This window comes from Haliotis rubra, unplaced genomic scaffold, assembly GCF_003918875.1.
Source record: "Haliotis rubra isolate DU_JTF1 unplaced genomic scaffold, ASM391887v1 Scf941, whole genome shotgun sequence".
Taxonomy (NCBI): domain Eukaryota; kingdom Metazoa; phylum Mollusca; class Gastropoda; order Lepetellida; family Haliotidae; genus Haliotis; species Haliotis rubra.
In genome coordinates this window covers 1-17,117 of record NW_025767681.1, presented here as the reverse complement: position 1 = coordinate 17,117, position 17,117 = coordinate 1, and the positions used below count along the sequence as shown (strand labels likewise).

Genomic DNA, 17,117 nt, shown 5'->3' with positions numbered 1-17,117 from the left:
CAAATAATCTGATGACAAAAAGAATACTACTGCCGTCTTCCCCTCTGGAGGCCGCTTCCTGCGTATCTTATGAACTAACTGTACATTCTTGTGAGTAATACAATTTATTGATGTACATAGCAGAGTTGCATTATTACTTCTAGAACGGTCCACCTCGCTGTATACATCGAGCGAGGGAACTAGATGACAATGAATTGTCCTCACTGGCAAATATGTTGTCAATATATCTCCAATGTCTTGATTAGCGTAACCACCTAGTTGTATAAAGGAAATCGTTCCACTCGGGTACAAGGGTGCTAGTTGAGTTGACTACTGAATGTGGTGACATGATACAAGTGACACCCACCTTGACCACGTCCATTTTCACCTGGCAGGTGTTTACCTGGTTACTGAAAACATAGGTTTATAACTGATAACTGTGAATGGCTTTATTGGGTGATATACATCATGATGCTATTGTCATTTGTAATTCACTTCCGAGTTGTGTTGGTTACGCGGTTTGTTATTTGGGGAGTTTCCTGGTTGTCAGCTTGTTACAGTACTCCCACAGTAAACTGATATGAAAGCCGATGTGACGAGGTTCAGATTGTTTGTTCCATTTCTCTGGTGTATGAATGTGAAACGTCACTGGTTACTGAAAACATAGGTTTTTAACTGATAATTGTGTATGGGTTTGCTGGGTGATATACATCGGGTTGTTGTTGTCATTTGTAATTCACTTCCGACTTGTGTTGACTTGTAGCTTGTTATTTGTCGAGTTATCCTGGTTGCCTTCTTCGTATAGAACTCCCAGAGAAAATTCATATGGAAGCCGATGTGTGACGAGGATGAGACTGAAGATTCCCCATTGTATTTCTATAGTTTAGAAATGTTATTCGTGCCATGTTCTCGGACATTGGTTCCCATTTAGGTGGTAACTAAACACCTATTTAGACATTATATATAGGCATATTTATTGCATAGACATAAAACCTCATTGCGTTGACAGTCAAACACCAGATCATTACGGTATTGATATACTGGACAAAAATAGTTAGGGATATATGTACATTTTGAAATTATGAATAATGATCTATTTATTCATTGACACACTGATAAAATATCAAGCAGAAAAATACCAATATCCCTAACTTATTTTGTCCAGTATATTTATGACAACAACTGTTTTTCCTGTTGAAGACACATTTGCCAATCACCTGATCCCTCGGTCAGAGGGCGTCTGGGATAAGTGAGTGGATATGGTTTTACGCCGCTTTTAACAATATTCCAGCAATATCATGGCGAGGGTGTCTGGGATGATGTCCAAATGTAAAGATGGAAGCTGTTTGTGTAACTGATGTCCGTGAAATCAAATTTGCGTTGTGACAGTTGCTCAATGCAACATCCTTAACTAATAACTAATCAATGTTTGCTCTGATTCCCCACTTTAATCATGCATGAAATTATGCATATATTTAGAAATAGCAAACTCCGATCAACCGTCACAGTGAAAGTTTCTCACCAAATCTGAAACGATAGAAAGTCACAGTAACAAATTCCTTGTCCAAAAAGACAAACTGTCAGTTGCGCGTGTGCGATCCATCTGATACACCAAAAACCTTAGGTGCCCCATGTTGTTTTAGGCTCCCAATAAGAGTCCTATAAAGATGATTGCCCCTCACTGTGAGCATTGCCGAGTTCTTGTATAGTTGTCAGGGCACCATGAGAAAGTGTTCTGTCGGGCATTACACACAACCCCGGCACCATATCACGCAGATAACCAGACTATCATCTCTGTTTCACAGTCACCCCAGTATGACTGGATATCGGCTCTACCAGCTGTTCTGTTCCTTCCCTGAACCATGACTGAGTCCGCTCAGTATCAGTCATAACTGACAAAGTAATTTTCTAGTTTTCTGGCTCCATATATATACGTATGTCTTTGTACGTGATCACCTAATGCATGTAAAATATTCAATCATATACAATTGACAAGGATGACACGACCATAACTAATTTGGATTGAACTTGCTTTAAAATAAAGAAAATAACACAGACGTTTGCTTCAAAGCAGTAGTGCACTGGATTGAACGAATATTTTATCCATAACTGAAACCGATTATGATGTAGTATACTCGTGTGCTTCGTTAGTTATTTCCATGGTCAAGACCTGCAAAGAACACAAATAAAGGTAATCAAACATACAAATATGATACCAACTGAAAGCAGCACACAATACAAACGTATTTGACCGGAACAGAAGAGAAAGCATATGGTGATGATTACTGATGTTCAAAGATGTATGGACACAATTGTTTCTTGACGATGAAAAAGATATCAGTCACCAGTAGGGTTTCATGGTTTGGTTACCTGGAGAATGTGCTCCAGTGTTCTGGTATGTCCATACACTGATGGACTCATAGGTCACAGGGGGAGTCTCTGTCACGCCCTCATAGGTACTTCTGTCAGCTGCATCATCTGCTGAAGATAACAAAACGTTGAATTACAACTTCCTCCTTCTCCCAAGTAAATGCATGTGAGAACTTGAGATTCGACTTTTTTGAATGACATGCCTACCTTTTGTATTTTCATAAATCTTCAACTGGGTGTACTGTTGTTTTTCTGATTCCTCCTCCATGTTTGAATACTGCGCTGGAGCCGCGATCTGATCTGAAACACATCGTAATGGTTTGGTACTAACAGATCCAGAGATAAATGAGATATCACAAAAGTGGAAAATCCAATAATCTGTACATACCTAGAGATGAAACATATTGTGATGGTTAAGTGCTCACTGATCCAGAGGTAAGTGTTATTTCAACAAAAGTGAAGCATCGAATATCCAGTGCATACCTAATGAAGAATATCCTCTGTTGTCCATTTCCACAGGTTCAGGATGACTGGAGCTGCAAAATCAACAGGTTAGTTTGCAACAATTGAGCAACACAATTAAGGAATTAGGAGATACACTTCAGAATGTAAAATGTAATTTTAAATTTACATGTTGTAAATGCGACCTTATTCCTTACTTTTACCTGATCCATGCATTGCTTCACTGAACTTGGACATTTAGATTACCTTTTTTCGTGAAGCTCCTGGAAAACAGATAAAGCACAAATAACACATGCAACACGGACATAAACATGTCACATCAACCGTAAACATACCCAGAAGAGAGAATGACACAGTGTACTGTGAATTACTGCAGATAGAAATATAACCATTGATACATTCCAGACATTGGTAGTACAAATGCCCTTTTTAGCCACCATGCACAATCGTGACAAACAATGATTCACATAGTGTAGGCTTTGTCATGGATACCTCGTGGAGAAGACCTACTGCATGTAAACTGTGTTCAATCATATATCAACACGAAATTAATTGTGTACCTTTCAGAATGTTTCCAACTCTGTACCCCTTTCGGTACAGCACAATTAGAACAGTCCCTTCAATGAGCAGGATAAGAAGAAAGGTTCCTGCTGTCGCTCCTGCTAATACCCCTGTACTGATATATGAAGCTTCGAGCTTTTCCTGGTCTGGTGGATCTATAATGTAATCAAAACAGCATAAAATATGACTGTGAATTGTATTCATTTGTGGTTCAACTAAGCCCTGTGCAATATTGTAGTGACATGACTTCGGTCTGTAAATGTTCAACCAGGCAAGGACTGACTGCATGAGCATCATATGCTTAATGTGGACATGATAACAGTCACCAATCAAATCGGCGCGTCTGACCGCCAGAAACAGTTAGTCGACGTTTCCTGCTAATCGTACGTCACTGTATCGGTGACATGACGTCCGTCTGTAACTATTCGACCAGGCAAAGCAGATACCCTGACCACCAGAAACAGTTAGTCGACGTATCCTGCTAATCGTACGTCAATGTACCGGTGACATGACGTCCGTCTGTAACTATTCGACCAGGCAAGCAGTGACACGATACCCTCACCACCAGAACCAGCTAATCTTCGTGTACAATAAACATGGATTCATGAAGGCAATTCTTCCCAAGTTCTCCAGGGAGCTCATTCCTGGCGTCTCTCATGCCCACACTCGCCAACTAAACCCATACATACATGCTTACTTTGATTGCAAAGACCATGTGATTACTTCATCAAATATTTGCAGAACTATTCGTTCTAATCTTCGTTAATTGTTCAAAATCATATTTACCACGACATAAGTGATGCTGTGATAATATTTACCCACAAAAATGAATCATATACGTACACCAATTTTACTTGATAATTATATTTGTTCAGTCATTACACTTAACACTTGAAGGATTGCCAACATCTTGAAGGATTTCACTTTATCTAATTATGAAATTGGAAGTTGTTCTTAGAATGGATTCATACGTTTTCATCATTTGCAGCTAACGAGTTTCCCATGATATATTTAGAGTGATTCCTACCTCCTGCAGTCGTAGTTTCTACAAAGACATATCTGTCAGAATCCCCATAGTCATTTCTAGCTTGTAGTCGAAATGAATAAATCTCTCCTGGTGTAAGAGCGGTCACTTCTACAACCATCGTCTCGCCTCTGTCATCATAAGATTTATAAACAGTCCAAGTTCTTGTAGCAAACCGACGATACTCAATCAGAAACGTCTGAGGTTTTCCACCATTGAACCCAGGCAGCCACGACAGCCATACCGACGACGAAGTTGCATTAAGCAGATCTCGAAACTGTGTAGGTGTGTTTGGTGGTCCTTACAACAAATAAATCAGAAAATGATTCGTTTCATGTTAGAATGTTGCAGTTTAGTAGTTGTGGAACTAACGTGAACGTAAAACCATACAAACGGCAGTTATATCTAGTTATCTGAAAATCCTGAAAGCTTGAATGATCAATGAGAAATCGGAGTTCGGCAACTCACCTGAAGGCACTATGTTGACTGTGTATGTCACTGACTCGCCAACTCCATTGTCCACTGTAAGACTGTAGTCCCCGAAGTCCTGTTCCTGGAGGTTAGTAAGGTGTAGTCTGGCAGTGACTGAGATGTCTGAGACAGGGCTGGAGGAACCAGTGAGGTCCTGGCTGGTGCTGATGGATCTACTCCAGGTGAATGAAGGAAGGGGGTAGGCCAGGACTGACACAGACACAATCACGTCACCGCCTAGTCTTGTTGCGTACTTGAGTGGGAGAAAAACTGTCCCATCAACACGTGGAGAACCTTACAGAAAGTATTTCTTAATGACTAAAAGGAAGATAAATATCCATGTGTTAACTGTCATGCCAGCTGTTGATAGCGCATCCTTAATAAACAAATAAGGAACATACATTTAATAATGATAATGATAATAATTATTGGATTTCCTAGTTTCCATCAGAGTTGCTCAAAGACGCTGCATACATCGTTAAAAACACAGAAAGTGTAAAAATAGTTCTATTCAAAAGCAATCGGTTGTAAGAAGTGGGTTTCAGCAAGTTCTTGAAAAGTGACTGGGACTCATTTTTTAAAACTCTATATCGGTTGTACATGTTGTGTCAACTCCAGTTAAGGGTGTGTTGCCAATTTTATGACGCAACAGAATATTTTAAAACTGCTAAGCAGCTACTACTACTACTACTACTGCCCCTGCTGACGTGGGGCGGTACAGGTGTAGTTCCCTTTGTCTACAGTCTGCACTAAGTCTATATGCTGAGGGGAGTTATTCGTTGGCAGTCATCATACTTATACTTGCCAGGATCTGAAGAATATATCCCAAAATATTACACTGTATACTGCTACACTGTATACTGAACGAAACTAAAATGTTGTCCTCCTAAATGTTTGTGTTTGAACACATGCCATTCATTGACTTTCATTCTGTTTTCTGGCCACCATCTGAACAAAATTCAAAGAATTTCGGACGAAATTGATACTGAATTTAAAACACTTCAGGATTTCAACACTATCTGCTTGATTCCTCCAAGTGAAGCCATCCCTTTAAAATGAGAATACCTAAACAAACACAAGTGAGTCAGTAAAATAGCCAGAATAGCATGGAATGTAGCAAATCCTGTACGGGTCAGGAGTGCCTGTATGGTGTTATATCTGTATATTCTGTGTCTGTACCTTTGCTTCACAAGGTAAACTTCTCAATACAACACCGTTCTCAGTTGTCTTGCAGTTATAGAAAACTGGCCATAAATGTTGGTTCCACGTCAGCTAATCAACATTGCAGAAACTTGATAACAAACACGCTTTTGGTATTTATCTTGTTTTAACTAAGTACTCACAGTTGACAATTACCTCCCTTGCAGACATCCGTGTTGTTATAGCTAAAATGATACACACAGACACTATTCATGATCACAGTTGACAATGACCTTGACAGTTGACCTCCATGTTAGACGTCTCTGCTGCTTTGCTAAAGTGATACACACAGACACTATCTGTACTCACAGTTGACAATGACCTTGACAGTTGACCTCCCTGTAGATATCCGAGTTGTTGCTTTAGCTAAAGTGATACACACAGACACTATCCATGCTCACAGTTGACAATGACCTTGACCTCCATGTTAGACGTCTCTGCTGCTTTAGCTAAAGTGATACACACAGACTCTATCTGTACTCACAGTTGACAATGACCTTGACAGTTGACCTCCCTATGGCATGGTATGGTATGGGAACCATTGAATGTCAGGAAATGGCAGCATTGTCAGGATTACCATCAACTGAACATGTGAGAGAACCAGGCTCTCTCCTTCTTTCCTGGTCTGTGTGGCAGCTGGAGTAATTGATGGTGCTCCCACATCTGACAGATTACCAGAAGAGTTTCGGGTTATTCACAGGTCTGAGTGGGGTTTAAAGTAGTATTGCATTCAGTTTGGTTAACATGAAAGAAAAAAATGTAAACAAAATAATTTTACTTTACCACGTAATATGCTGCTTCACTTAGTTTTCTGGGCTGCATGAGGAACATTCGCACACTGATATGTGACGACCAGAAAAACTTATCCCTGTGCCTAAATGAGTTACGACTCTTACAATATACACTGAGCTGCCTGGCATTTGACTGTGGACGTGAGGACCCGGCTCTGTCGGTGTAGGTGTTACCAGCAGCACATCTGATGTCAGCTCCGTTGTCGGCCTTCACTGGAGAGAAAGTGTAGGAGCTGCCTGTGTGGACTGCTATGCTGTTCTTTGTCCAGTAGAAGGTGGCCGGAGGGTTGCCGTGGTCAGGGGACGAGGAGCAGGTCAGTGATGTAGCCCTTCCTTGACACAGAGTACCAGGGTTGGTTGTGGTGGGTTTGTCGGGTGGATCTGTAATACATACATACAGTGTGATACATTGCCGAGGTCAGTGATGTAGACACAGAGTACCAGGGTTAGTAGTGGTTGGGTTTGTCAGGTGGATCTGTAATACATATATACAGTGTGATACATTGACGAAGGTCAGTGATGTAGACACAGAGTACCAGGGTTGGTTGTGAGTGGGTTTGTCAGATTGGATCTGTAATACATATATACAGTGTGATACATTGACGAGGTCAGTGATGTAGTCACAGAGTACCAGGGTTGGTTGTGGTGGGTTTGTCGAGATTGGATCTGTAATACACATATATACAGTGTGATACATTGCCGAGGTCAGTGATGTAGACACAGAGTACCAGGGTTGGTTGTGGTGGGTTTGTCAAGGTGGATCTGTAACACATATATACAGTGTGATACATTGCCGATGTCAGTGATGTAAACACCGAGTACTAGGGTTAGTTGTGGTGGGTTTGTCGGGTGGATCTGTAACACATACAGTGTGATACATTGCCGATGTCAGTGATGTAGACACAGAGTACCAGGGTTGGTTGTGGTGGGTTTGTCAGATTGGATCTGTAATACATATATACAGTGTGATACATTGACGAGGTCAGTGATGTAGTCACAGAGTACCAGGGTTAGTTGTGTTGGGTTTGTCAGGTGGATCTAATAATACATATATAGTGTGATACATTGACGAGGTCAGTGATGTAGTCACAGAGTACCAGGGTTGGTTGTGGTGGGTTTTGTCGGGTGGATCTGTAATACATATATATAGTGTGATACATTGCCGAGGTCAGTGATGTGAGACACAGAGTACCAGGGTTGGTTGTGTAGTGGGTTTGTCGGGTGGATCTGTAATACATATATACAGTGTGATACATTGCTGAGGTATGGGGACGAAGAACAGGGTGGCGACAAAGCCTCATTTACACAAAGTACCAAGGCTTGAGTTTGCAGGGCGATTGTGTGGTACACCATTCAACCCCAGAGACGAATCCTCGTGGACTGACTGAGTTTGGCTTCTTTTCTCCACTGTGAAGAGATCATCAAAAAACCATCCCAGTATTTGTATACATAAATATTCACAATACACAGCAAATGTCTATGTCACAGTCTCATCGTATCTATCTTATGTATCTGTACATCTGCCCCAATACTCACAATACACAGTAAATGTCTGTGTCACAGTCTCATCGTATCCTCCATATATCCACGTTGCTTGACACTGACACCGTCTGGAGTTCTGGAGTTTAGTGACCAGAAAGGTGAGTGAGGATGTCTTGGTTCCCCCGCTGCTGGACTCACTGTCGGTGTTGCTGGTGTTGTAACAGGACCACGTGATGTCGGCCAGAGGATTGCCCCCGTCACTGTGCACCGGATGGTCTTTTGGACTCCAGCGTACATCACAGAGGTGAAACCATGGACTGTAGGACGGCCTGGAGGTGGGTCTGTAGAATCAACAGATGAGATATCATGTAAGTTTATATATACATCACAGAGGTGAAATCCTGGACTGTAGGGCGGCCTGGAGGTGGGTCTGTAGAATCAACAGATGAATATCATGTAAGTTTATATATACATCACAGAGGTGAAATCCTGGACTGTAGGGCGGCCTGGAGGTGGGTCTATAGGATCAACAGATGAGTATGATGTAGTTTATATATACATCACAGATGTGAAATCCTGGACTGTAGGGCGACTTGGAGGTGGGTCTGTAGAATCAACAGATGAGTATCATGTAGTTTATATATACATAACAGAGGTGAAATCGTGGACTGTAGGGCGGCTTGGAGGTGGGTCTGTAGAATCAACAGATGAGTATCATGTAAGATTATTATATATATATACATCACAGAGGTGAAATCCTGGACTGTAGGGCGGCTTGGAGGTCAGTCTGATGGATCAAAAGATGAGTATAATGTAAGTTTATATATATATATACATCACAGAGGTGAAATCCTGGACTGTAGGGCGGTCTGGAGGTCGGTCCTGATGGATCCAAAGATGAGTATAATGTAAGTTTATATATACATCACAGAGGTGAAATCATGGACTGCATGGCGGTCTGGAGGTGGAGTCTGTACAATCAAAGATGAGTATCATGTAAGATTAATGTTATATATATAAATCCGCATAGGTGGAAATCATGGACGGTATGGGCGATCTTGATGTGGGGCTGATGGATCCAAACATAAAGTATAATGTAAGTTTATACGTACATCACAGAGGTGTAAGGATAAGGATATGTACATAGGTCCATTCAAACACGCGAAATCAACTTACACTTGACATCCCCGAGTGACAGAGTCTTGTTGACGACCACTGCTGTCCTGGTGTTTCTCACACTGCATCTGACATCTGGCTTGCTCCTGACAGGACGGAATGTCCCGAGTCTGTGACCACGTGGTACTCGGTGATTTTGTCACAGATCCTGTACTTCCTCCTGTAATGTCCGACCCGTCACTGTAGTCCCAGGTGAAGGTCACGCCAGGAGACACGGAGGTCAAGGTTTTACATGTTAAGGTCAGGTCACGGTCCTCCGCTACCACAGTGTTTGCTGGTTTTGTCACTCTCACCTGGTCTGTGTCTGGTCCGTCTGATACACAGTATACAAAGTTTACAGTTAGCTCGCTCATGACGAATAACTGTTAGTCTAAGGGTTAAGAATCTGTTCAGTGGAATGCACCTTGCTTTAATCTCTATTTGTAGATATTTACTTCACTATTTTCTCTAGTTATCATTCATCGTAGTAAACGTACTCTATACCCATATGCTATATCTTAAAAAAAACGTCAGTTAAAGCTGATGTCTTGCGTTAAATTTGTCTTTGTTCTTAAAACGTGTACAAACATGGAACAAATCCTAAATGTTGGCATATTTCCTCAGAGCTTTGTGAGACTGTCTCTACTCATGGAGCATATTTAGGTGGGATCTGTTAGACTGTCTTCATTCAACAATCTTCCAGTATAGCTCAGCAGCATTTGAGTCACGCTGTGTCTCCTGACACCAAACTTCCAGTGTCGTCCTGGTAGACTGTGTTTACTTGTACCACACCTCACGCGTGGCTCTATCAGATTGTGTCTACTTAACCCAAACCTCCAGTGTGGCTCTGTTAGACTGCGTCTACTCAACACCAAACCTCCAGTGTGGCCCTGTTAGACTGTGTTTACTTACACCAAACCTCCACTGTGGCTCTGTTTGAATGTGTCTACTTACACCAAGCCTCCAGTGTGGCTCTGTTAGACTGTGTCTACTTACACCAAACCTCCAGTGTGGCCCTTTTAGACTGTGTCTACTTACACCAAAACATCCAGTGTGGCTCTGTTAGACTGCGTCTACTTACACCAAGCCTCCAGTGTGGTCCTGGTAGACTGTGTCTACTTACACCAAACCTCCAGTGTGGCTCTTTAGACTGTGTCTACTTACACCAAACCTCCAGCGTGGCTCTGTTAGACTGTGTCTACTTACATTAAACCTCCAGTGTGGCCCTTTTATACTGTGTTTGCTTACACCAAACCTCAAATGTGGCCCTGTGAGACTGTGTCTACTTACACCAACCCCTCCATTGTGGCTCTGTTAGACTGCTGTAGGCTCTCTTAGATTGTGTCTACTTAACACCAAACCTCCACTGTGGCTCTGTCTTGGGCTTTGTCTACTTACACAAAAGAACTGTATGGCTCTGTTACACTGCGTCTACTTACATCAACCCCTCAGTGTGTCCCTGTTAGACTGTGTCTAATTACACCAAACCTCCAGTGTGGTTCTGTTACACTGTGTCTACTTACACCAAACCTCCAGTGTGGTTCTGTTATACTGTGTCTACTTACACCAAACCTCCAGTGTAGCTCTGTTAGTCTCTGTCTACTTACACCAACCCCCTGTATGTCTCTGTTAGACTATGTCTACTTACACGAAAACTTCAGTCTGGCTCTGTTAGACTGTGTCTACTTACACCAAACCTCCAGTGTGGCTCTGTTAGACTGTGGGGATGTCTGACCGTTGATGTTTTCAGCCTAACAACGAATGCTCCTCCCCAGGTCACTCCTACTGACAGTGAATGTGACGGGCTTGTTGTCTTCACCAGGACACCAAATGTCGTCTCTGTGTGCTGGTTGTAGGTGCCGTCCCTGATGGCAAGGTCACCCAGCTCACAGTAGAAGTGGGAAAACTGGCTGACGTCACACAGGTCAAGGTCAGGGATTGACCTGTCACTAGTCCTATCTTCTCATTATCAGAACTGATGTTTGTCAGTATCACTGGGTAACTGGGACTGGAATAGCAAGTTGAACTGTAATAACACCTGACATTAACAGCAATGTACTGTCACATCGGTAGCATGTTTGATTTGCAATGGTATGTTCTAATGATGAATATGTCATGAGGTGGACTCCATTTCAAACATATACGAAAAAGTGTTGCTGGATCAACTTATTCAATGCCTTTCCCTTGATATACAATGTACATGCAATCAACAATTGAATTATTAGTACAGAAAGAATTATCATATGGCAAGGAAACGTCATTTAAAAAAGTTTCTACATCTAGATTAGATCGCTCAACGTAAGCCGGAGTCCGGAGTGAATATTTTGTTTTGCATATTGTATAGATTAGAACTGTTTCGTTACTTATCACTACTTCAAGACAAATACCTGTATCTGTCTATCATCGTCCATACATGCATTAACATACATTAGACCGCATTACACAAAGATTAAGCGAACATGTCCATAATCATTTAGTAAAATTAATATCAACACCTCAAACGGTCGCATCAGTATTAACCACCAACCAGGTAATTGATGGTATAATTCTAAACCCGGTGTTCTACCCACCACTGTAGGTGTTTGAAGTGACAGACTTGGTATACATCGGGGGATCAAAGGAGTCATGTTCCACACTGACAGTGAGAGACACCTGCCTGTTGTAGAGACTGACTGTGTTCCCTGGTAGAGACAGGGTGTTGGTTGTCTGAATCTGACCTGATGGACATGATCCCTGGGTGGAAGATGTACTGCTGGGAGGGACGCCACTCACACCCTGTAAACACAAAACAGTAGTTAGATAGTCTGACTGTGTTCCCTGGTAGAGACAGAGTGTTGGTTGTCTGGACCTGACCTGATGGACATGATCCCTGGGTGGAAGATGTACTGCTGGGAGGGACGCCACTCACACCCTGTAAACACAAAACAGTAGTTAGATAGACTGACTGTGTTCCCTGGTAGAGACAGAGAGTTGGTTGTGTGGACCTGACCTGATGGACATGTTCTCTTGGGGGTATATGCACTGGTGTGAGGATGAACTTGGAGGACGTTTCTTACCTGTTGGTATCTCCATGTGATGACGGCGACAGGGGCAGCACATGGAGTGGTCACAGTGACGGAGATGGTGTTCTGGGATGTCACGGAGGACGGGAGAGAAGTCCGTTGTGGAGAGAAGGTCACAGAGCTCCAGTTCAGTATAGCTTGTAAGAAGGAAAGATATAAATGTAACTTTGGTGTAGATATTTAAACGTCTTTCTTAGACACTTCGCTAAAAGATCAATGGCGCCGATAGATCAGGCGATAAAGTACACTTATTTAATTACGCCACAAAGAATGGACTCCCATATGCCACTCTAGTCTACCCTTCGGAATCAAACGTACCCTTGGTAACCGACGTCCCGATTCACGATTAAATATTACAGTTTTGCAAATGATAAGTACAAATAACCCGTTTCATGTTTTCAGTGGCCTGACTGTCAACTAAACTGCGACACGGAAATGTTCTCTGATTAGGTCAACGCTCACAGTCCCACAATGCATCTGTGCAAAATGACGTGACTATTCTGACCTGGATGCGCTGATCATATTTCCTATGTAAAGCATGTCATTTGGTTATAATCACAAGTATATTTAGAATGATATAAAGAGAAGTTATTTAACCTGAAAGTGAACAGTCTTGAAACTTTTTATCATGTTTCATTTGTAGCGTGTATCTTAACGTAGAGTGCAGATACAGCAATGAACAGGACGAGAACTGTTAGTTAAGGGTGAGTGAGTGAGTGAGTTAATATTTAGCGTCACATCGGCAATATTTCAGCCATATCGTGACGAGAACAATTAATTATGAGTAAAGATCAATAATATTAGAAGTAATGTAACTGTTTACGATGAACAGTAAAACTTCTATTCTACCATGGCTACGTGAAATGCTCGAATTTGATTGGTCAATCAATAAAATCAGACGGTATCGATTTTGGACTGACAATGCGTCTGATTTCACGGCGCTTCACTGCGCACGTAGACAACACTGCCGCACTACTTCAGCTTGGCCACCAACATTACTAATATCAACACAAAAGACATGATGGCAATGCTGATGAAACATTTATTCAAACTCAAAAAATACAATTATACCATTTCTCCTCCACAATTATTAGGGAACCTTACTTTCATAATTATTACTTTCAATTCTAAAAGGGACGGTGGGGTAACCTAGTGGTTAAAGCGTTGGCTCGTCATGCCGAAGACCTGGGTTCGAATCCCCACATGGGTACAATGTGTGCAGCCCATTTCTGGTGTCCTCCGCCATGATGTTGCTGGAATATTGCTAAAAGCGGCGTAAAACCAAACTCAGTCAGTCAGTCAGTCTATTCTAAAATATTCAAACTCAATTACAATACACAGCCTGAAACATAAACAAACAGTATCTAACATATAAACTCCGAAAGCCTTGTAAAAATACATCCCTATCTATCCCTATTTGTGCAGCAAAACGTTAGTAAACTTTTACCTACCTGGTAAATGGTATATTTGTTTCCGTTTAGAATGGAAAATTCGCAAGATAACGGTCAGGCAAACCACAACATTTATGTCGCTTTTTACTCCATCATGTCCCCTTGCATCGTTCAAAATGTCAAAAAATTGAACCACGAGAATTCCGCGCTCTGCCACCTTCCCCGCAAGGCTGTCACTGCTATGTTCGTACACTTTGAAAAAGCTTGGCCACAATCCAGTCCCAAATGATGAGAACAATGTTTCAAGGAATCCCAATTTAGTCGCATGTACACAAAGTACAAAACCAACAGTCTTTGGTGAGTTACAGGTCGTAGGTCGATTAGAAAGGGTTTATTCTTCGATTCTGTAGGGTTCAGATTCGACAGTCATTCAAGTATTTTCCACTGTCATTTCAAATTTCAACCTTTCGCAAAATGTAAACACTTGCTCGTCCGCCATTTCAAACTGTTGCGTAACTGTCTACATCAAAGAAAGTAAGTAGGTGAGACCATTCCACTATAGTGTGGCCAGTTGGGGACAGTAACACGGCACACAAAACAATAGGCTTGATTCGGTAGTGTGGATGATTATAAAACCATGAATAAGCAGTAGTTTGGTTACCTTGGACATAATGATTTTATGTTGTAATGTTAAAAAAATACGAACGGCACCTACCACTCCCTTCACAGACGAGTACAATGCGCCTCTTGTCCCATGACTCAGTGTCTTCCGCAGGACGAGGAAGTTCGATTTTAAATCGGTTATATAGAATGGAAATTAGATGAATGTTAGAACGAATTGATAGTCTCTAAATTGATCATTTGTAAATCCTCATGCTACGCGTTCGGTTTTAAATGAAATTAAGAGACTATCAATTCGGTCTAACATTCATCTAATTTCCAAACACAGTACATTTATCTCCTTCGTGTATCACAGATAGAGATATAAAACTAGCATGTTACTAACAAATTATACTATTATGCAAGACAATACAATATATAAACGGGCTCTAAATCACCAGCAACTGAAGGTAAATCACCATACTAGGGACCATGGAGACTTACAGTGCCTTTGCTACCTGCATGGACCCTAGTTGGATTTACACCATCCCTTCAACCGCTGGCAATTGTAGGAAAATATAGCCGAATTTTGTTAGAACAAAACTACTACGTTTACAAAACTTGGTAAGCTTAAATTTAACTTTGGGATGTTAATTTAGATCATGATTTCTTTTGTACCTTAGATTAATCGTCGTTGTAACATTTGTCATCTCACAAAGAGAAATACAGTACGCTCTGCCATCATGTCAAGTGTAATAAAGTGAAATCTTGATCTGAACTATTAGCCCTCGTGCTTTAACTAAATCGTACAGGGCAACACTGTTCAGTCAGTGAAGGATTGGTATTAACACAGGAGCATGCTTTACCACGCTGACTGCTTACGGTTTGTTTACTTGTTTATGCAAGCATAAACAACTGGTAGCATCACACCTTCAGCTGGAAGCATCGTTACAGTACGTTCACAATGGTATTATAAAACCACAAACATATCAACTATAAATAATCCAGACTACGTCATAACAATGTAACCTTGTATGATATATAGTTCTCTCGTTCCATTAGCCATGACTACGTGAAGTGTGTGTATGTTTAACACCGTATCGTCTTGCACAAATACGTGACTCTATAACGTCACTGTCTGTTCGTTATACCCTGCTGTGTGTCAGCTGGTGATGAGAGGAAAGACAAACATGACAGTTCTCTGGTATGTGGATTAAAACATTCAGAAACAATTAATCAGGCATAAATGTTGTCAGTTCAAATTTACTGTACATTAGGGAAAGCTATGGAGGAATGTGTGATGCCCGGGATTTGAATAAACAATGAATAAGCTTATCCTGTGTATTTTAACAGTTCCGAAAAGAAGCAAAATAATTTAGTAAAGAGTCTTTTCTAAAACTACTATGCGATACAACACAACCTGATGTGTGTTTTGATGTGTGTTGTATGCCCTCGGACGTAGCAAATTAAACACACGTTCCAACCTCATCCACAGTTAATAGGTTTCCATTTTCACACACTTAAAACCCACCTGCAAACTGTGACAATGTTATGTTATTTGACCCTGTAGCCCCATCAGTACATCTCCATGTCCCGCTGTCTCTGATGGAATCTGCTGATGCGATGTCTAGAGTCACGATCCTGGATGTCCTGTCTAGACTCACATTGTATCCTGATACAGATGTCCCACAGCTGACTGATGATGAGCAGCCTCCTGGTTAGAAGTAGGACCCTTGTAGAAGAGAGTAGTTCCACTGATAGCTGCATCTAGTGTACAGGTGATGCTGAAACTGACACCCTCCACAGGTACACGTCTGTTGGTGGCAAGAACCGGAGCTGACTCTGAAACAGTATGGCTCGTAGGTTGTATGTTTTCCGTGCTGCTGGTGAACCTGTTATGTTATAACACTGTTTTGGATAGAATGTCATTTGGGTGTGTCAGTTCGATAATGGGGACAGTAATGCAGGTGTTCTATATGTTTCTGGTAATATATGAAACAACACAACGTCGCTGGTGCCCCTAACAAATTGTTATATGTACACTCGATGTGTACAGTTATTTATTTCTCCTTTTCAAAGTTCCCTTAGAAAAGATACCTTGTGCATGTATAGAACATATATTATTTTAGTAGCGTATGGTTTTTTAAGTTTGATATGATTTCACCAACAAGTATGGCAGAGAGCCTGTCGGCGTCTTATTCTCTTTTGGTTTTAGATAATCAATTATATTGCCTAAGCTTAATGTATATTTCTGGAAATATTGATCTACTTTCACATCATTGAAGATTAGTACGTGAGCATGAGTTGGGTTAAATGCTGCGCTGAATACCCCCAACCCCCAATCCCCCACACACACAATTACACACACACACTCAGTCACATTACTAAAACTCTAAAGAGGCACTGTGCAGATCTGTGAGTCCCTATCGGGGAACTCTTTGAGCAATGTACTAAGGGAGGTAACTCTAAACAATGAAAGTCGCGTTTCTCTTCAGGGCAGACTGTTCACGCTTGTGTGTTGATACTTGCGTATCAAAGCCATATGGCAAGAAATATGACCAGATTCATG

At 41.4% G+C, this 17,117-nt stretch overlaps 3 protein-coding genes and 1 long non-coding RNA gene across 5 annotated transcripts in view; all 4 read right to left on the bottom strand.

The window, feature by feature from the left end:
- Positions 1-11,316, bottom strand: part of LOC124264775 (leucine-rich repeat, immunoglobulin-like domain and transmembrane domain-containing protein 3) — a 180,144-nt gene extending 168,828 nt beyond the window's left edge. The window contains exon 1 of the mRNA XM_046699564.1: positions 11,186-11,316. The gene's annotated coding sequence lies outside the window, so the exon portion shown is untranslated. The remainder of the gene's footprint in view (positions 1-11,185) is intronic.
- LOC124264779 lies at positions 414-3,946 on the bottom strand. Of its 2 annotated transcripts, none has more exons than XM_046699573.1 (6): positions 3,372-3,946; positions 3,061-3,074; positions 2,833-2,887; positions 2,557-2,649; positions 2,350-2,460; positions 414-2,149 (listed from the first exon to the last, which is right to left on the bottom strand). In XM_046699573.1, the coding sequence occupies exons 1-6, from the start codon at positions 3,667-3,669 to the stop codon at positions 2,127-2,129; spliced, it is 594 nt and encodes a 197-aa protein (XP_046555529.1). In that variant the 5' UTR covers positions 3,670-3,946; the 3' UTR covers positions 414-2,126. The 2 variants fall into 2 exon arrangements, with proteins under 2 accessions (XP_046555529.1, XP_046555531.1); XM_046699575.1 differs by having other exon boundaries at positions 2,350-2,457.
- Positions 4,011-10,868, bottom strand: LOC124264789 (sialic acid-binding Ig-like lectin 14). The gene is made up of 8 exons (XM_046699579.1): positions 10,850-10,868; positions 9,517-9,829; positions 8,809-8,858; positions 8,395-8,631; positions 6,964-7,239; positions 6,645-6,730; positions 4,865-5,120; positions 4,011-4,045 (listed from the first exon to the last, which is right to left on the bottom strand). The coding sequence occupies exons 2-8, from the start codon at positions 9,582-9,584 to the stop codon at positions 4,011-4,013; spliced, it is 1,008 nt and encodes a 335-aa protein (XP_046555535.1). The 5' UTR covers positions 9,585-9,829; positions 10,850-10,868.
- Positions 11,317-12,323: 1,007 nt separating the features above from the next.
- On the bottom strand, positions 12,324-16,428 carry LOC124264782. The gene is made up of 3 exons (XR_006895240.1): positions 16,080-16,428; positions 12,552-12,694; positions 12,324-12,406 (listed from the first exon to the last, which is right to left on the bottom strand). It is a non-coding gene; the product is annotated as an uncharacterized LOC124264782 (long non-coding RNA).
- Positions 16,429-17,117: the final 689 nt, after the last annotated feature.